The sequence below is a fragment of the Dendrobates tinctorius genome, unplaced genomic scaffold, assembly GCF_039654945.1.
Source record: "Dendrobates tinctorius isolate UK_male_01 unplaced genomic scaffold, ASM3965494v1 ptg000097l, whole genome shotgun sequence".
Lineage (NCBI taxonomy): Eukaryota > Metazoa > Chordata > Amphibia > Anura > Dendrobatidae > Dendrobates > Dendrobates tinctorius.
Window position 1 is genome coordinate 10360677 of NW_027361765.1, and position 21244 is coordinate 10381920.

Sequence of the window (21244 nt, forward strand, 5' to 3'; positions counted from 1 at the left end):
TGACCATGTCTACATGCCTAAATGCACTGAGTTGCCGCCATGTGATTGGCTGATTAGAAATTAAGTCTTAACACACAGTTGGACAGGTGTACCTAATAAAGTGGCCAGTGAGTGTATATTCAGTATATATGTAGTATGCATGTTGCATGCATTTGGTATGTATGTAGTATGTATGTAGTATGTATGTAGCATGTATGTAGCATGTATGTAGTATGTATGTTGCATGTATGTAGCATGTAGTGTGTATGTTGCATGTATGTAGCATGTAGTATGTATGTTACATGTAGTATATATAGTATATATGTAGTATGCATGTTGCATGCATGTAGTATATATGTATTATGTATGTAGTATGTATGTAGCATGTATGTAGTATGTAGCATGCATGTAGTATGTAGCATGTATGTAGTATGTATGTTACATGTAGTATATATGTAGTATGTATGTTGCATGCATGTAGTATATATGTAGTATATATGTATTATGTATGTAGTATGTATGTAGCATGTATGTAGCATGCATGTAGTATGTAGCATGTATGTAGTATGTATGTCACATGTAGTATATATGTAGTATGCACGTTGTATGTATGTAGCATGTAAATTTTTTTTTTTTTTTTTTTACATTCAACACATTAGTCGGATGATGGGACTACTACTGTCCCATCATTGGCTAATGTGTCAATCACTGTCATGGTAGCAGGCATCGCCCGATGGGACTTGTAGTCCCATCGGACGATGCCTGCACAGACCCCCGGAGCCTGCACAGACCACCGGCAGGCCGGCACAGCCCCCCGGCAGGCCGGCACAGACCACCGGAGCCTGCACAGACCACCGGCAGGCCGGCACAGCCCCCCGGCAGGCCGGCACAGACCACCGGAGCCTGCACAGACCACCGGCAGGCCGGCACAGGCCCCCGGCAGGCCGGCACAGACCACCGGAGCCTGCACAGACCCAACGGCAGGCCGGCACAGCCCCCCGAAAGGCCCGTACAGACCCCAGAGAGGCTGTACAAGGCAAAAATAGGGTTTTTCTTATTCCGATACCGGAAGTCCCATAGACTTGAATGGGACTTCCGGTATCGGAATCGGCGATACCCGATATTTTTTTTAGATCGGCCGATACCATCCGATACGATACTTTTAAGTATCGGACGGTATCGCTCAACACTAATAGTGAGTCATGTCTCAAATTAATTCTGCTTTATTGGTTGAAATGTACAACAATTTATAGGGAAAAACTAAGGGGCTTTGCCACACATTACCTCATTGCCTTATCTCATAATTATTGCTAGTCATTGCTATAGTCTGTCGCCCACATGTCATTATCTATATTACTCTAATGGTTAATCAATTAGGTCAAGCTAACATCTGTCTTGCACATAATCTTTAAAGTCAATCGATATGGTCAGCAATAAAGTTTATCAATGGAAGAATGGAATATATATATATATATATATGTATATATTCAGCAAAGTGTCCATATTGTCTGCAAGTGTCTATTTTAGATATCTTCAAATCAAGTACATATCCTTAACACTTTTACCAGCCTGAGAATACCAGCCCTCAGCTGTTTGTTTTAGCTTGACTGGTTGTCAAAAAGGAATGGGGGACCCCCTCATCATTTATTTAAATTATTTATTAAAAATAATTTTAAAAAATGGTATGGGACCCCTCTATTCTTGATAATCAGCCATGATAAGACTGACAGCTAATGTTTGCAGCCTGCAGCTGTCAGTTTTGCCAAGTTATTTATCAAAAATAGAACAGACCTCATGTCATTTAAAAAAAATTTATAGCTGGCTAAGGAACAGAGATGAGTGAACCTTTCAAGGTTTGGTTCGAACCAAAAAGCTGCCAAAACAGTTCAAAATTTGGGGCAGACACCAGGAAAAGTGACATCAATTGTCCCACAGTAGAAATTTGATATTCTCACAGCAGCAGTCAGCCATGGGCCATGCATGAGGTATCAGGGTCTGAGTCAGCATTTACAGCTTTGAATTTAAGTTTAAAGTAAGACAAGGTGGGTGAGGAACTGGTGTAAGCCTGCTGTGCTGGGAACCTTTATACCTCATGCAACAGTTAAAACTGCTTTTCTGCTCAGCCACACTCAGGTGACACAAATAGCTTTGTAGAGTACTATTGCTATAAACATTTAAGAATAGTAGCACAGGTAGTTGAGAGAAAGTTTGTGCAGGCCTGCTGAGAGCCCTACTGCTACAGGCAACACACATGAAGGAGATCCAAATTGAGTTCAAGCATTTCAAAAAATTATTGCCACACACCACTAAAGTGGCATAAATTTCCTCAAAGTAGAAGTAGAATAATGGAGCTCTGACACCCCTTCCACTACAGGCAACCCATCAGATGGAGACCCAGCTTGGAGTTTCCACATTTCAAAAAATTATTGCCCTTGCACCACTAAAGTGACATCAGTTTCCACAGTGTAGAAATAGTATAATGGGGCTCTGACACCCTTTCCATTACAGGTAACTCACCAGATGGAGACCCAACTTGGATTCTCCACATTTCAAAACAGCAGGCACTGAAGCTACAATAAAGGTGTCACAGACTGAAATAACGCAAGATCAATGCAGCACACTAAAAACTACATTGCCTAGTCTGCCCAGTCTGCGACTGGGGTGTAAAAGTAATTGGAGATGCATGACTTGTTAATCTTGATAAAAGTTAGGCGGTCTACACTTTCAGGGGACAGCCGGATGCGCTTATCCATCAAAACACCACCAGTAGCACTGAAGACACATTCTGAGAGAACGCTGACTGCCGGGCATGACAGATACTCCTGCACCATCCTCTCCAGTCGTCAGACTTGTACTCTGTTCTGCTGGTGCACGGGCTGGTCTGAAAAATGTTTGAAACGACTCACAAAAATTGATTCTGCCACTTACACTGCTGCTGCTCATGTTTTGCATTGAGGACTCGATCGCTGTAATGCACCCTCCAATGGCACCCACCTGTGTGAAGACAGTCCAGAATTTAGAGATATTGTTATCCCTTCCGCATGCTTATCTGCGTCCACATAATCTTGTGGGACCACCACCTCCTCCAGCTGACTATTAAAAGTGTGCTCCAGCACATAGATGACCGGAATAGTGATGCTGATTATGGCATCCTCAGCACTAACCACCTTAGTAGTCATTTCGAAACTTTGCAGAGGGGTGCAGAGGTCCTTCATCTGCGCCCACTTCACAAGCATCATTTTCACCTGGTCCATACTGCATTGGCCCAGGCTATGCAAAAGGACATACTGCACCAGGGTTTGTCGCAGCTGCCACTGTCGCTGCAGCATGTGCAGAGTGGAATTCCACTGTGTCGGCACATTGCATATCACATGGTTCACCGGTAGGCCGAAAGACTTCTATAACGATGCAAGTTGATGACCTGCAGGATGCAAATGGCGGTAGTGAGCACACAGACACGGTGCTTTCTACAGCAGCACATCCAGGCTGGGATAGTTAGGGAGAAATTGATGTACCACCAGGTTGAGGATGTGAGCCGTGCAAGCCAGATGTGTGACGTTGCCCTGGCGTAGGGCCACAACCAGGTTTGCACTGTTATCATACACGGCCTTCCCTGGCTCAAGGTTCAGTGGAGACAGCAATTGCTCAAACTTGGCCTGGATAGCTGTGTACTACTCTTGAGCTGTGTGACTTTGATCTCTAAGGCATATTAATTTAAACGCTGCCTGATTATAGTGAGCCATAGTTGCCCAGTACAAAGGTGGGTGGGATTCTCTCTGCACTGTTGGAATACATGTCTCATTAAGGGAGGAGCTGAGGGCACAGATGGAGGCCCTACAGGAGGTGGAGGAGGCCGAAGCAGTGGAGGAAGTGTTAGATACAGAGGTTTGTCCCACAAGCCTTGGGGATTCCACAGCCACCAAAGTCACCCAGTGCCCAGTCAGGGAGATGTAATGCACCTGGCCATGTTTGCTTGTCCAGGTGTCAGTGGTGAAATGCACACTGGCAGACTTAGATTTTTTTCAAGGAACGGGTGATGTTGTTTGCAACATGCTGGTGTAGCGCAGGCACAGCTTTCTTAGAGAAGTAATAGCAACTTGGCAACTGGTACTGGGGGATTGCAATGGCCATCAGCTTTCAATAACCATCTGCATCCACCAGGCACAAAGGCAGCATTTCCATGGCCCATGGATTGGAGATGGTGGATTTCAAGCTCTTAGCTTTGGCATTTGTAGGAGGAAACATTCTTTTACTTGACCACAAATGCGGGACCGAGAGCTGGCTGCTGTGCTGAGCGAGGGTGGAGTAGAGTGAACATGATAAACAGCTGGATTGTGATTTAGGTGCAGGTGGAGATATTATAGTGGATTGAGAAAGATGTGGTGTGCTTGGAAAAATAAAAAAAGCAGGCATCTCCACTTTCATTAAAGCTGAAGAGCTCTCACTCACCATGATAGCAGGGGGTAAACAAGTGAAGGTTCCGTGGCCAGAGACTTGTGTGCGAATACTTGTCATGATGACGGAGGAGGAAGAAGCAACAGATGTGTTTGACTGCCGGTGGTTGGTGAGGCCTCCTAGTCCGCATTTAAGTGCACTTATATTCCCTGACTAATCCATGTTGATTGTGTATGTGCTGGTTCATGCATGTAGTATTCAAATTATTGCAATTTTTGCCTCTACTAAGTCTTTTTTTGCAAAGTTGGCAGATAACGTGAGTTGAGTAATCCTTTACACTCTCAAAAAAGGCCCAGGCTAGGCAACCCTTGATGCTCCTGTGAACTGCAGACCCGTGACCTCTGCTGGCCACAGTCAGAGTTGTGGCTGAGGATACATTGCTTGTCATGGTTGCATCACTCCGTGTTTGTCCGGCAAGCCGTAGCATAACTTCCTCATTTTCTGCCTCTTCCACCTCCTCTGCTGAGCTACTCAGCTGCATGCCTCTGGGTTCATACCAAGTGGGATATACAACCTTATCGTCATCCTCTATGTTCTCTCATCCACGTGCCCCTCAGATATGAGTCTCATCAGGATCATTTCCACCTCCGGGGGTTAACTCCTGGTGAAGAGGGTTTGGTTTCTACTTCATCCGGCCCCAGATCCAACTGCAAAAAATTTTGGGCGTCGGTGCAGATGGTTTCTTCCTCTTGATTCTGTGAATCTTTGGAGCCAACCTCTGATGCCCATGGAATAAAATGTGTGACCAGCTCTGCAGAATGGCCCATATGTGGTTCCCCACAGTCAGTTGGGTGGTTGGAGAGTTGTGACACAGGGGGAAACAAGGGTAATTGGGGTGCCACCTTTAAGGATTGTACTGTGTGTGATGTTAAGGTGGAGGAAGAGGAGGAGAGCCTACTTGATCTAGCACTTACTATACACTGGAGCACATGTGTTTTCTGACCCTCATCTACAAGGCATACCACTGTGCAGCTGCCAATGAAAGGGAGTGGAGTAGCCTATCTAGTAACAGATGTCAGCTGTTTTTGGATAGGACAATGCAGTGTTTGTTTAGTAGAGCTTTCAGTAACATTACCACCTCCCATGTAAAGCCCCCGTTACAAACTGCGATATCGCTAGCAATATCGCTGTAAAGTCACCGATTTTGTGACGTTGCAGCGATATTGCTAGCGATATCACTGCATGTTATACTTACCTCCGACCGGCTCCCCCGCTGGTTATCGCTGATCGCGCGAGAAGCTCCTGGACCATTCCTCGTCGGCAGCTTCCTGCGGCGCTTCCTGTGGACGCGGGCGGGAGGACGCAGGATCGCCCCGTCTGACAGGTAAGTAGCGATCCCCGTCCCCAGCGATGTCGCTGGTGAGATCTGCCTGTGTGGCAGCTCACTAGCGACCACCTAGCAATGCACCAGCGATCCTGACCGCGTCATATCGCTGGTCGGGATCGCTGGTGCATCGCTAGGTGTAACGGTACCCTAAACCTTGAACACCAAGCCTATTCCCCCTTCCACTATGACCTCAATTTTTCCCTGTCATGTTGCATGTACCCTTCTCCTCTTTGAAACACCTGTTTCACAACCCTACACCTAGACCTGTCTGTCACCTGTCACTAAATTAACTATTGGTATTTATTTGCTGAGATAGTGTGTCTGCACTACACTATTATCAAAGAGGATTCAGATTCTGAAATGTGGCCTGATGTCTAGCCCACACTATTAGCACCAACGATTTAGATTCTGAAGTGTGGCCTGGTGTCTGGCCAATAGCATTAGCAGAAACTATTTTGATTCTGAATTGTGGCCTGGTGTCTGGCCCACAGAATTAGAACAAAAGATTTAGATTCTGAATTGTGACCTGGTGTCTGGACCACACTATTAGCACAAACGATTTAGATGCTGGAAGGTTGATTTCACACAGCATCCTATCTGAAATATTTGACTACTTGTAGCAGCAGCAGGAGCAGCCTCTCCGCCATATTACACTAACAAAATGGCGCTAAAAAACAATATGTCCACTTTTTATATGGAGAGGGACATGTGAATTCGGCAGCCAATGACAGAAGCCCTTGTGTGTGGATGTTGTGGATGGTTTCTCTGCTCTGATTGGCTGCTGGAATCTCCACACATTAAGCTAATTAAAGAAAAATACATTCCATTGCTACTCTGACCTCTCCCCATCCTCTCCCCTCATCAAACAGATCCCCTCTGCTCATCATACAGAACCACTATCCTAGCCAAAGGCTTTTTCACATGGCCTGATATTTTTGGCACTGGAAAAAACAGTATTGGATATATCAGTGTCTGTGTGTTTAATACTTGTGGCACATGTGTGGCAATCGTGTGCCGCATCAGTATCACACGTACTGGCATCTGGGAATCAGCAGTACTGTTCGCGCTGTTCCCCGTCGCCAGGTTCTGAGACAGCTCACATCACTGTTCCCTGCTTGCACTGCAATCAGCACTGGAAGGGGAGAATGTTGAGAGTTATATTCAACTGTGAACAGTGACAGCTCAGAGGAATATTCATCAACCGCCACCTGCATTATAAATAAATTAAAAAAAATTGATGTAGGTTCCCCTGTATTTGTAATAACCAGCCAGGCAAAACTGACAGCTGTGGGCTTCAATCCACATCTGTCAACTTTAGCAAGGTTGGTTATCTAGAATAGAGAGGTCCCACGCATTTTTTTTTAAATTTCTGAAATAAATAATTAAAAAAAACACTTGGGTCCCCCCCATTTTTTACAACCAGCCAAGCTAAAGCTTGTAGCTGGGGGCTGTTATTCTCACGCTGGTAAGGGGCCATGCATATTGGCCCCTCCAGGCTAAAATAATAGCCCGCAGCCGCCCCAGGAAAGGCAATTCTATTTAAGAAAAAAGCTTGTGATTTTTAAGAAAAATGTTCGGGAATACGAACACGAATTTGAATGTGCAATATTTCATGCTGAATTTCAGATTGGTGAACATTTTCCAAACAAGTTCGCTCATTTTTAGTTGTGAATACAACTTTCAACATTGCCCCCTGCTAGCGCTGATCGCAGGGGACAGTGATGCAAACTGTCTTCAGCAGCCAGCACTAGGGAACAGCGCAAACAGTAATGCTGATTCCCACACGCTGGTATGTGTTACATTAATGACATACGGATGTCATTAGTGTGTGATCAGTGTGCCTGTGTGTGGGATGTTTTGCAGCCCGTGCTGCTACCAGAAGCAATGACGTCTGAAAGAGCCCTTAGTAGAAGCTTGATCATTTACAGAGCTTTGGTTGAATTTCTGCCAACCTCTAGGAAAAATGCTCAGGAATCCTAAAACGAGTTCCGAATGTGCAACGTTCGTGCCCAATTTGAGATTGGCGAACATTTTCTGAGCAAGTTTGCTCATCTCGAAACATCATTTCATCATAAACTGGACACCACCAGAAGCTGCCCACAGGATTTCTGACAGAGAAGTGAAAAGAATTTTCAGAAGAGTTGTCCAAGATCCAAGGACCACCCATGGAAAGCTACAGAAAGACCTTGAATCAGCAAGTATAATTGTTTCAAAGAAAACAATGAGTAATGCACTCAACCTCCATTGCCTGTATGCATGCTCACCACGCAAAACTCCATTGCTGAACAAAAAGCCTATTCAAGCGCGTTTAATGTCTGCTGAACAACATTTAGACAAACTGGTGACATACTGGGAGAATATAGCCTGGACAGATGAGACCAAAATTGAACTCTTTGGATTCCATAATACACACCATGTTTGGAGGACAAAAGACACTGTATATCACCTCAAAAATATCATACCAACATAGTTTGGAGGTGGGAACATAATGGTGTGGGGCTGTTTTTCAGCATACAACACTGACAAACTTCATATAATTGAAAGAAGGATGAAAGGAGAAATGTACCAAGACAGTCTTGAAAACAATCTGCTGCCATCTATGAGGGTGATGAAGATGAAATGTGTGTGGACATTTCAGCAAGACAATGATCCCAAGCACACAACCAAGGAAATTTTCAATTGGTTTCAGAGAAAGAAAATAAACTGCTAGAATGACCTAGCTCACAGCAGTTCAATGCCGGCGGGTCCTGTAATTGCGGGCGGAACAACGAGGCCGCCTGCATGGCCTGATGACGTCATGCCGCCTGTGCCTGTGTCGGAAGAAGACGGAGTCGAGCAGACGTCTCTTCAGAGCAATGGGGGACATAGGTGAGTACTGTTTTTTTTTTTACCGCCGGGTCTTATTGGGGACATTTACCTGCCTATTAGGGATAGTTACCTGCCTATTGGGGACATTTACCTGCCTATAGGGAATCTGTGCTGCCTATTGTGGACCTGCGGTGCCTATTGGAGACCTCTGATGCCTATTGGGGACCTGTGCTACCTATTGGGGAAACTTACCTGCTGATTGTGGACCTGTGCTGCTTATAGGAGACCTGTGCTGCCTATTGGGGACCTGTGCTGCCTATTGGGGACTATGCTGCCTATTGGGGACCTATGCTTCCTATTGGGGACCTGTGCTGCCTTTGAGGACTATGCTGCCTATTGGGGACTATGCTGCCTATTGGGGACCTGTGCTACCTATTGGGGACCTGTGCAACCTATTGGGGACATTTACCTGCCAATTGGGGACCTATGCTGCCTATTGGGGACATTTACCTGCCTATTGGGGACCTATGCTGCCTATTGGGGACCTATGCTGTCTATTAGGGTTCTATGCTGCCTACTGAGGACCTATGCTGTCTATTGGGGACCAATGCTGCTTATTAGGACATTTACCTGCTTATTGGGGACCAACGCCGCCTATTGGGGACCTATGCTGGCTATTGGGGACCTATGCTGCCTATTGGGACATTTACCTGCTTATTGGGGACCAATGCTGCCTATTGGGGACCTATGCTGCCTATTGAGGACCTATGCTGCCTATTGGGGACCTATTTTGCCTATTTGGGAACTGTGCTGCTTATTGGGACATTTACCTGCCTATTGGGGACCAATGCTGCCTCTTAGGACATTTACCTGCTTATTGGGGACCAATGCTTCCTAATGGGGACCTATGCTGTCTATTTGGGACCTATGCTGCCTATTGAGGACCTATGCTGCTTATTGGTGACCTATTTTGCCTATTAGGTACCTATGCTGCCTATTGGGACATTTACCTGCCAATTGGCGACCAATGCTGCCTATTAAGACATTAACCTGCTTATTAGGGACCAATGCTGCCTATTGGGGACCTTTGCTGCCTATTGAGGACCTATGCTGCCTATTAGGGACCTATGCTGCCTATTGGGGACCTATGCTGCCTATTGGGGACTTATGCTGCCTATTGGGACATTTACCTGCCTATTAGGGACCAATGCTGCCTATTGGAGTACTATGCTGCTTATTGGGGACATTTACCTGCCTATCGGGGACCTATGCTGCCTATTGGGGACATTTACCTGCCTATTTGGGACTCTCGCACCACACCAGTCTGAGCCTGAGGTTAAAGCGGAGTTCCACCAATATTGGCACTGGTGAGGCTGAAATGATATGGACTGGCAAGGCTGCATTGATGGGCACTGATCAGACGGCATTGATGGGCATTGCAGTCTGTATGTCTCTGTGTGGGCAATTTTATTGCTGGTATATTGCTGGCCTATTGCTAGGCCTATATTGCTAGCCTAGCCAATAACCTGACCTAAATCCAACAGAAAATTTATGAAGGAACTAAAGCTCAAAGTTCATAGAAGAAGTCCACGGAACCTCCAGGATTTGAAGAGTGTTTGTGTGGAAGAGTGGGCTAAAATAACGCCTGAGTAAAGCATGTGACTTGTTTCTTCATACAGGAGGTATATTGACGCTGTCATCAGTAAGTGTGTTCAATACTTTTCCCTGTGTCATTTCTCATTACTACACATAACTTAATTTGTGGACATCTATGGTTTGAGTTCTTTGCCTCTGGGGATTGAATGAGTTGTTACAGACATCTGGTGAGAATTTCATGTCAATAGCACCTTTAGAAATATATTTACTTAGAAAATTGGTGACTTCTTTAATATTTATTTCACCCACTGTATATGGTTTGTAACTGGTGATTTGTTATGTCGTACAGAAACATTGTAAAATCCATAAGGACATCTCCGGAGAGTGGACATATCACTCTCACATTGAACATATGGGATTAATTATAACTGAGAAAGTGAAAAAGAGCTGACACTTCAACCTCCATCGAACCTTGTACCTCTGTCTCCAGGACTTTTCATGTGCTCCACCAGTTCTCTGGAATATACTGCCCCAGACGATCCGACTGATACCTAGCCCCCATGTTTTTAAGTGTGCTTTAAAAACATATTCTTTAAACAAGCCTATAACCTCATCTCACCAACCTAACCCTCCCCAGTTCCCTCCTTCTATATATTATTCAGAATCTGCTCCCTCCTATTCATCTGTCTCCACACCCTCCATGCACACGATCACTGCACCTGATTGCACTTAAACACACTGGCTGATGACTGGATAATGCAGCTTCTATGGAAATCCCTATTAATTACAATTGCTGGATCTGAAATAGCAAGCACTTTTCACCTATTGTGACCTCCCCTTTTACTTGTAGATTGTAAGCTTGTGAGCAGGGCTCTCACTCCTAATGTAACTTTTAAAAATGTCTTACCTTGTACTGAATTTATTGTTTATATATGTCACTGCTTAATTGTAAAGTGCTGCGGAATATGTTGGTGCTATATAAATTATTATTATAAGTAGGACCTCCTGCTGTGAACAGGTAATTATGACAGAGGATTTGATGGGAACCAGCCAACAAGCCTAGGATTCGTGCACTCAGAGGCAGAAAAAGAATGTTTCCTCTGTTCAAAGTAGTTATCTCAGACACTCTGGAGCCAATGGTCAGTGATGAATATTGGGGTTTGCATCAATGCAATTTATGGGAGAAATATTTTTGGCGTCATGGCAAAGGGACGAACGTAACGCATTCACTCACATCACCGTAAGGTCGGCTGAAGACCTCCAACTTAATATCGTACATATGGATAAAGCTATACATGCCAAAGATATAATTCTGAAATGTAAAGTGCTGCGGAATATGTCGGCGCTATAGAAATAAAATTTATTATTATTATTAAATCATGACAGGAAACATGACCACAATATGTCCTGACTTGGACGGGATGAAGATATCCTGAAAGTTGGGGATGTCATAACCTTCCAAAACACCTAGCACGTCCCACAACCAGCCTTCCATATGAGCTCATCAAGAATAGGTATGTGTGCATAACCTAGATCTAATAAAAAGCAGAGTTTGCGTTTTGGTCATTTGTCAGTCTGGGAAGGTACAGCTGGCTGTGGTTCTGTCTGTTACCTAAAGGAGTACTTCCCTCGGCTAAGCTCTGAGCCACTTCTGGGACACAGGTTTGGTACCTTTTCTTTAGTTATCCCGTTTACTATATGTGATTGCATATATTGTATTGTTTTGTTCCCATTTTGTAACATTTTTGTATATTTTTTTATAAACACTGCCTACTTTTCTGGATTAAATAAATCAAATGTATTAGCTCCGTTCCTCTTGCTCTATAAACCGCACCCTTGAAGCCATATACTACCTGTAATGGGTGTCCAATCGGCCTGTATAAACAATTGGTTGGCATTGATCGCATTGGGATACATATATACATATTCCATGCATTGGAATAGCAGGTGTATAAACCATACGCACACTGTGAGTTCCCCAATAACCAGCCTACTAGACACTGGGAACAGCCGCGACCTCGTCTATCACTCGGCAGTCAATTGTGTATTTGTCCTGATGATTGAAGGCAGCAAAATTGCGTCCTCTGGCAAATTGGTGGCAGCAGTGGGATCTGCATGATTTCTCCAATGTTCTCCCTGACATGTTAAAGGGTTCTTATTATGTTCTCATTTTACCAGGCTTAGTGCGCTCCTGTTCATTCACAGTCACAGAGACATGACTATTGCCTCAATTGTGCTCTCTCTGATGCGGCACGCAGAAGCGGCTTTGCTTCTGCAGCTTGGGAGGTGCTCAGGGGCATTGAAGCAGACCAGATCCAGCAATCCAACCAGCTTCAGAGCAGTGATTGCAAAGAGCTATCAAGCTTGTGCTTTTTGCCCAAGAAACCAGCCACCTCTGTTATACATCAGAGGTGGCTGGCAATCTAGACAAAGAGTAGAAAACAACTGAGTTAAAGATCCCTCTGTTTTTGTGAATGAAGATGAATATTAATAAGAAGCAAATTGCAAGTGTGGTTGATTTTACAAGTAATTGGCAATTTTACCCATCTGTGATGATGAGAAAACTCCTAAAAGCCCTTAGGGACTGCACTTTTGTTTTTTTTACTCCCCTTCTTTCCAGAGCAATAACTTTTTTAATTTTTCATCTGTCACAACCATATGAGGTCTTGTTTTTGCTGGTCGAATTGTACATTTGAACGGCACCAATCATGTTACCATGCAATGTACTGGAAAATGGGGAAAAAGTTCCATGTATTTTAGATTTTGTCTTTACAGCGCTTATTGTTCAGTATAAATGATCTCAAGGTCGATACGATTACAGAGGTACCATACTTGCATTTTTTTTAAAACAGTGAAAAATATTCTGAAATGCATTAAAAAAAAAATCGCTTTTGTTGTAATTTTCCAAGAGCCAAAAGGCTATGTTCTCTCGGTGACAGGGGCCCTCATTCCTCATGGTATTTGTTATAATCTATGTGATTATTGTTATGCTGTAATGTCTATTGTCTGTACAAGTCCCCTCTGAAATGTAAAGTGCTGTGGAATATGTCCGTGCTATAAAAATAAAATTTATTATTATTATTATTATTTTATTAAAGTGTGAAAAACCAACAAGAGACAAAAAACACTATAAAAACGCATGTTAGCATATTAAAAAATCGTAATGAAAAAACACAAGTAAAATAACTTACATAATAGGGACAGAAACTGTACAGAAATTCTGCAGCGTGAAAAACTCACCAAAATTTCACCTTTTGGCTCTTGGAAAATTACAAATTTATTAAAAATTACAATTTTATAATGTTCAGATCTTGGTGTCTGGTGAGAATTAGCCATGCCGTTAGCTTAATAACAGTCAGTGATAAGCAGTCATAGAGGAGCGCTTAGGAAGCAACCCAGGGGCAGACAAAAATGTCAGGTCTCCACCGCAGCTCCAGCCAAAAACCTCCAATGCAGGATAGGAGCAATGAGAAAATGGAAACGGTCTTAGGAGCGCAGGAAAGAGACTCAGACAAGAGATGGGGTTAAACCACAACGCGTTTCGACGGAGAATCCGTCTTCATCAGGTGGAAATTTCCACCTGATGAAGACGGATTCTCCGTCGAAACGCGTTGTGGTTTAACCCCATCTCTTGTCTGAGTCTCTTTCCTGCGCTCCTAAGACCGTTTCCATTTTCTCATTAGCTTAATAACGTCGTCTCTTGGGTTTAAGGCTGTATGCCACTGTCAGAATTTTCCACTCTTTGTGGCCTGCTGTTCATTTTTTGTAAGTGTAGTTAGTTTTACTCCACTATTGCACGGAAAATGAAGGTGTTTGTATATTTGATTGTAGGCCATCTGCTTTATCTAGTGTATTTTTGCCTTTACTGATAATATCAAAGAGTATAGTAGTGCAAAAACCTGAGCTGTCATCATATTTTAATACGTAAAGCAGTTTGTCTAACAAGTAAATCTTACATTTCAATGTCAGCTTTCAATAACTTAACAATTATTCATTTGAAATAATTTAAAATATTGTTCCTGTGCAGAGATGTTCCTCTTACAGACTTATTGTGACAACTGATGTTTTCCAGATTTCCTTTTAGAACATCCACCTAAAATGTCCAGTGCTGGAGGTCACATTGTACATGGGCAGCAGAATGATTCCTGCTATTGTGTAAGCCAGACAATGAGTTTCCAGGTGACCCAGAAGAGGCTTCTTCCACCATCACTGGAAAAAAATCCACAGGGAGCGCCATAACAAGCATGCAGCAGCAATATCTAGATGCCAGAATGTGGTTTTTTATCTGATTTCAAATGAAAAAGTGTTGTTTTCCACCTTCTAATGTTTCATGGGACCTTTAAATATCCTCATATGTTACTGTGAGACTAGTCATAAACAATATTCTACATATGCTATGTACTTCGATAAAGAAATAACCTAAATAATATAGTAACATTGACAATAAATAATAAATTATGTAATTACATCGTCAATGGTTCTAAATACCTATGATTTTAGAGCTTTAGCTGTATAGTTGTAATATAATGTAAGTCACAATCCACCCTTATGTACTGTTTTATACAGTCAGCTGACAATCATATGAGTGTAATAAACTGGTCAAAAATCATAAGAATTAGCAGCCTTATTATTATAAAGAGGACATACAGCTGGCTCTTTGTATGATCCCTTCTGTGTGACTGCCTTGGTAAATCCACACTTGTTTCCAAATTAGACACGGCCCCATGACCAGCTAGATATTAATGGTGTGCAAAGAAGAGGAATGTTCTCATTGTATGCTGCATGAATAATGACACAGTGACTGGTCACACACAAGACAGACAGAACATGAATATCTTTATTGATGGAAGACACGAGGTATGATATCTCATCCATACCCACAGAAAATATATAACATTAAAATAAAAGTAACTCACGATAAAACATTCCAGTTTTATACTCCTTAGGCCACGTTCACACGTTCAGTATTTGGTCACTATTTTACATCAGTATTTGTACGCCAAAATCAGGAGTGGAACAATCAGAGGAAAAGTATAATAGAAACATGTCACCACTTCTGGTTTTAACTTACAAATGCCGAGTTAAAAAACTGACCAAATGCTCACCATGTGCATGTGGCCTTATATTTCTATAATCAGGTGACCAATGATATTGCATAAGGATTTATTCCAGCTCCATATGAGAGCTATGTATCATAGTGCTTTAAAAGAAATCAGAGCCCACAGAAAAAAAAAATTCCTCAAAAAACTTGAGAATGTATATTTATTCAACCCCCATTGCTGGTCAGGTTTACTAGCCTAATTTACACAAGTTCTGCTATTTCCAATAAGCCAATAGAACAAGAACAATTTATATACTGTATCTCAACACAACTAATATAGCAATTCTCCAAATTGATCACAAAAATTACACTTTTAGTGAGAATTATTCAATCTCGTGAATGGAACTTCCCATAAGAGCACACATCTGCAAATAAGATCTTGTCTCAAACAGACCAGATGTAATTGATACAACACAATAAATACCTGGACTGGCAAGGGGTTTGCATTTTAGGAATAAGTCAAGTAAGTGGTCTAAAAAGTTATAAGAAATTTTCACACGTAAAGTAAAGGGTACATAAAGATACTAACATCATTGAATGTTCTTGTAGATACAGCTGAAAGTATAGTTCAAAAGTTCAAAGCTCAAGGAAGAACAATGGCTACACTACCTGGATGTTGCAGAAAAAGAAAACTATTACTGGCTCCTACCAGACTCCCAAGAAACCAAGTGATTAAAAACCATGGAGTAAAGGCCCCGTCACACACAGCGATCTCGCCAGCGAGATCGCTGATTTTGTGTTGCCACAGCGATCTCGCCAGCGATATCGCTGTGTGTGACATGGATCAGCGACTGGCCCCCCTGGCGGGTATCACTGACCGCGCTCCATCGTCCTGGGTCATTTTTTGATCGTTGGTCTCCCGCTGGCCAGTGCGCATCACTGCGCGTGGCAGCGAGAGACCAGCGATCAGCAACGCTGAACGCTGGTTTCCAAGGTAAACAGCGGTGATCTAAGAACCGCGCGGCTCTTGGATACTCGCTGTTAACCCTGGAAACCAGCGTGCACACTGGTTTCCAAGATAAACAGCAGGTAACTAAGAGCCGCGCGGCTCTTAGATACCCGCTGTTTACATTGGAAACCAGCTTGCTCGCTGGTCCTGATCGCTGGAGGGGCTGTCTATGTGACAGCTCACCAGCAACAGCTAACGATGTCCCAGTGATCCCATCCACGTCGGATTGTTGGTGGGATTGCTGGGACATTGATACGTGTAACGGGGCCTTTACTGGAAAAGCCCTGCATCAAAATTTGGTAGCAGAAGGCACTGGGGATTCAGTTTGTACAGCAAGGCACATATTAAATTCTGAATGTCCCCATGCCTACGCGCCAAGATATACACCTCTACTGACCCCAAAGCAGAAGAAAAGTCAGCTGCAATATACTGAAAAAATATTTAAATAGGCCTCAGAAGCTTTGTTGTTCCAGTTTTGATTCATTGCTCTATAGAACAGATCTTTTCTGGCCTATGCATCAGCGATATGTTTGGGGGAGGAGCAATTAAGTATTTGATAAAAAGAACACCTTGCCTACAGTGAGGCATGATGGTGGCTTGATTATGGTTTTGGTCTGCTTTGCTGACTGTGGTACTGGCAACCTGTGGCATGTGGACGGCAGGATGGATTCAATCAAGTATCATGAAATGCTAGTAGAAAACATCATGTCTTCTGTGAGAAAGTTCAAGTTTGTGTGTCATTGTTGTTTACAAAATAACAATGATCCCAAGAGTAATTCAAAGTCCACCAAGTGGTCATCTCAGTTGTCTAACGTAAATCCCATAGAAAATCTCTGGTGAGACTTAAAGGAGGAACTTTCATCATGCAAATCCAAGAATATTAGTGAATTGGAAGCCATGACCCATGAGGAATGGGCTAAGATTCCTTGGGAAAACTGTCAGAAGCTGGTGTCTGGCAATGTATCACATTATCACATTTGCAGGAGGTCATACTAGCCCAAGGTGCTCCACCAAGTCATCAGAGGGCTGAATAATTCTGAGACTGCAGCAATCAGTAAAAGTAGCATTTTGTGTTGAATTTGGAGAAATCACTTGATATTTTAGCTGTGTTGATCTATTTACATTGTTCTTGATTGACTTGCATATTGCAAACAGAAGAAAATGTACACATTTTGCTGACACATCTAATTTGCAATGAGGGTTGCATAGCAAATCATGCAGTTTTACCAGAAAAATTCAATTTGCAGTGAATTCATTCTCCGCAAATTGAAGGCCCTTATTATAGTCTGGAGGTTCTTTACACCCCAGAACATAAAAAAAAACTGTATGATGTTTAAAACCCCCCACAACTATTACTCAACATCCCGCCACTCCCACTGCACGTCATCTCCCGTCCAGTCCTTGGCACTTCTTCACACTGCTGTCGGAAGCTGAAACCATGGGTGCCTTCACTATACACCAGGACTTCGGGCCATGAACAGTCCTGCACATGTGGGTTGTAAGGTTGTAAAGTCAAGACGTGTGCTATGACCATATGATGTGCATCTCCAGGGACATCCCAGGCCTGGTCGAGGCCTGACATGAAGCGGTTCAGGGTTTCAGTGCATGATACCAATTAGAAGAGGCTTTGAGGACTGGATGGGGAGAGTGAGCATCAGGGGCATCAGGCGAGGTGAGTAATATTTTTATGTTTTTAACCTTTGGCCAGCATCTCCACAGTTCAGTAAATTAGTGACAAACTAACCAACATTTTGCTGAATTCACGAAGATTGAATTACAAAAAAATCCATACTCTGGAGAATACAGATTTATGTAAAATTCCAGTACAAATCTATTTCATTTATACAAATTCCCCCAACTCCACCTATCACCAAAGCTTGAGTATTTACTATATTGTCAATTATTTATTAAATGATGATTACTGCTTATAGGTAGAATATTTAATGCAAGTGTTATTAAAGTTGTAGTACGATCTGTATTTGCTCCTCTTAGAGGTAATTTTAACACTACCCTACAGTCTGTAAGAAGCCAAACTGCTTGGCGCAGTCATTCTTACCAGTTCCTTTTTCCTCATACATTCCATTAAGACAACGAAGAGCTGGTGAGCCTGGTTCCGACTGTAGTTAAAGGTTTTCTGAATGGTAACAAGAAGCTGATCACGAAGAGATTCACTGATTATCCTAAAAAACACACCACAAAATACAAAAATAGCCACACCAAGAAACATTTTATTCTTACTTAGACAGTGAACCTTAATACTCATCGGCCATAATGTTGCTAAAACCATAGTAATAGTCTGTAATACTGTACTCTAGTCAATCAGTCCAATTATTTTACTGGGAAGAAAGTGACTGAAGGTCCCTTTCCTTATTGGTCATTGCCACTTGGATTAATATTGTAATATGATTGAACTTTGTTTTATTTTTACCACTATGCTACTGGTAAATTGGACATTTCATAGGGTCTGATAATGTGCGCCCTTATGGAACTAACTTGAAGCCACTGCCGTGCAGGCCTTCTGACTAGTTCATGCCTTCTCATTAGAGACCCAAAAACTGCAACATGTGCTTTGTGTTAGGACGGCGTAACGCACCAAATATAAAATAACAGGAGGTGCGTTCGCCTCCCGGAGTCCACTGTGCGGTAGGTGACAAGACCGCTGCTGAACAATGGCAGATGCACCTAATCAATGAGGTACTGCGCTCAGGTGAACGTCACCCGAACGCTAAGGACGGCTCTGTTCTGGCACAGAGTCGCAAGAGGCAATGTGGTGCCGAGACGCGGCTCTGTTAACATCACAGAGGCCTGCGTGTGGCGTCGCAACAGCGACCAAGAGTAGCTGCGGTTAGTGCAGCGCAGCAGCAGGTAAAGCCGCAGACGTCGGCGCTGAGACACGAGCGCCGACGGACGCTAGTGTAGGCGAGGATCACGTGGCGTGTAGCTTGCCAAATGCTGAGACTGACTATTCAACTCTCTGTCACCATTCGTAATATCCGAGGGAAGGGGTTTCATAATGCGTCAGTCACTAGTCCACACATCCGTCACCATACACACACAGCATAATATGCTACACTAGCGCATCGCTGAGCCGCCATGCGGGCTGTTTATAGTGATGCGCTTCCGGGACCTTCCATTAGCTTGGGAAGGACCAATCAGATCTGACGTAGGACCTGAGCATGTGACCCCTGCTCTCCAGTGAGAGGTCAAATTGCGGGCATGCCCAGTAGCACGGCATGAGGACTTAGCCTCAGGAGCAGTTCCCAGCAAAGCAGGTTGCGCTGCTATTGCTGCACCAGAGGTGGCAGCAACATCCAGGCTGTCAGAGCGAGTCTGAGCAGCAAGCCTGGCTTGCCGTGTTTGCTGAGCAACACCTGGAGCGGTCGAGGAAGAATGGGAGACCGCAGGATGTCTGGCTCTGGACTCCCGCTGTGCAGTGCCAGAAATCTGACGCCTAACATTACCCCCCCTAGGGTCGCCTCCCTGCGCTCAAAAGCCGTGACCAGAAGCGGTGCATGAATATTCTCCACCGGCTCACAGGTTCGAGCCTCAGGACCATGACCCTTCCAGTCCACCAAATAGAATATTTTGCCACGGACAAACCTGCACCCCACGATGGCGTTAACCTCATACTCGTCAGACGATAAGTCTGATGACCCGGTGGATGGCTCAGAAAACCGGACCATGTGAACTGGTTTGAGGAGGGACACATGAAACACGTCCGATATGGCCAAATGTGGAGGAAGAGCCAGGCGGTAGACCACTGAGCTAAGTCGCTCGAGGACCTTAAACGGTCCAATGTATCGTGGTGCGAACTTGGGAGACTCGACTCGCAATTTAATGTTCCGGGTGGAGAGCCACACCATGTCGCCAGGGGAGAAGCTTGGCGTGGGTCGCCGGTGCGTGTCGGCGGACGCCCTCATCCTTTCTTTAGATGCCCGGATAGCATCCTGAGTGTGATCCCAAATGTCCCGGGCCTCCACTGCCCAGTCTGCCACCCTGGAGTCAGCGGAGGACACCGGCATTGGGACAGGGACGCGTGGGTGTTGACCATAATTTAGGAGAAAAGGCGTCTGACCCATGGAATCGGCCACCGCATTGTTTAGGGCAAATTCAGCTCAAGGCAGCAAGGATGCCCAGTCATCCTGCCTGGCAGAGACAAAATGTCGTAGATAGGTGACCAAAGTCTGATTGGCCCTTTCGACCAAGCCATTCGTCTCGGGATGGTAGGCGGAAGACAGATTTAGCTCGATGCTGAGTAAGCTGCAGAGCTCCCTCTAAAAACGAGACGCAAACTGGGGACCTCGGTCACTTACGATTTTGTCCGGCATACAATGTAAATGGAATACATGCTTAATGAACAGGACGGCCAGACCTAGGGCGGAAGGTAGGCGTGCGAGTGGCACCAGATGTACCATTTTGGAGAAATGGTCGGTAACCACCCAGATGACCGTACTGACACTGGACTTGGGCAGGCCAACTATAAAGTCCATGCCCACCATTTCCCATGGTCTATCCGCTACTGGCAGGGGAAACAAGAGCCCCACCGGCCTCTGTCTAGAGGACCTGTTCCGGGCACACGAGACACATGCTTTCACGTATGCCTTGACGTCTCGAGCCATATGTGGCCACCAATATGACCTTGCCAGGAGTTCGGTGGTCCGTTTATTACCAAAATGGCCACCTAGCCTGGAGGCATGTGCCCAGGCAAGAACCTCCGGCCGTAGTCGAGGGGGCACCAAGGTCTTGCCTGGCGGTACCGACTCGAGAGCGATAGGAGCCACGGTCGTAAAACTCTCCTGAGGGAGAATTAACCGGGGCTCAGCTTCTCCTTCTTCCGCTGAGACCACCGAGCGCGAGAGGGCATCTGCTCGGATGTTCTTCTCCCCGGAGAGCTCTGTTAATGTCACAGAGGCCTGCATGTGGCGTCGCAACAGCGACCAAGAGTAGCTGCGGTTAGTGCAGCGCAGCGGCAGGTAAAGCCGCAGACGTCGGCATTGAGACACGAGCGCCGACGGACGCTAGTGTAGGC

The 21244-nt window shown here is 44.4% G+C and overlaps 1 protein-coding gene across 2 annotated transcripts in view; it reads right to left on the bottom strand.

Moving 5' to 3' along the window:
• The window catches only part of TRPM1 (transient receptor potential cation channel subfamily M member 1), a 337343-nt gene that overhangs the window by 150985 nt on the left and 165114 nt on the right, over window positions 1-21244 (bottom strand). For both annotated transcript variants that reach the window (XM_073586898.1, XM_073586897.1), the window contains exon 8: window positions 18272-18395. In XM_073586898.1, the coding sequence (XP_073442999.1) occupies window positions 18272-18395 (124 nt within the window). The remainder of the gene's footprint in view (window positions 1-18271; window positions 18396-21244) is intronic.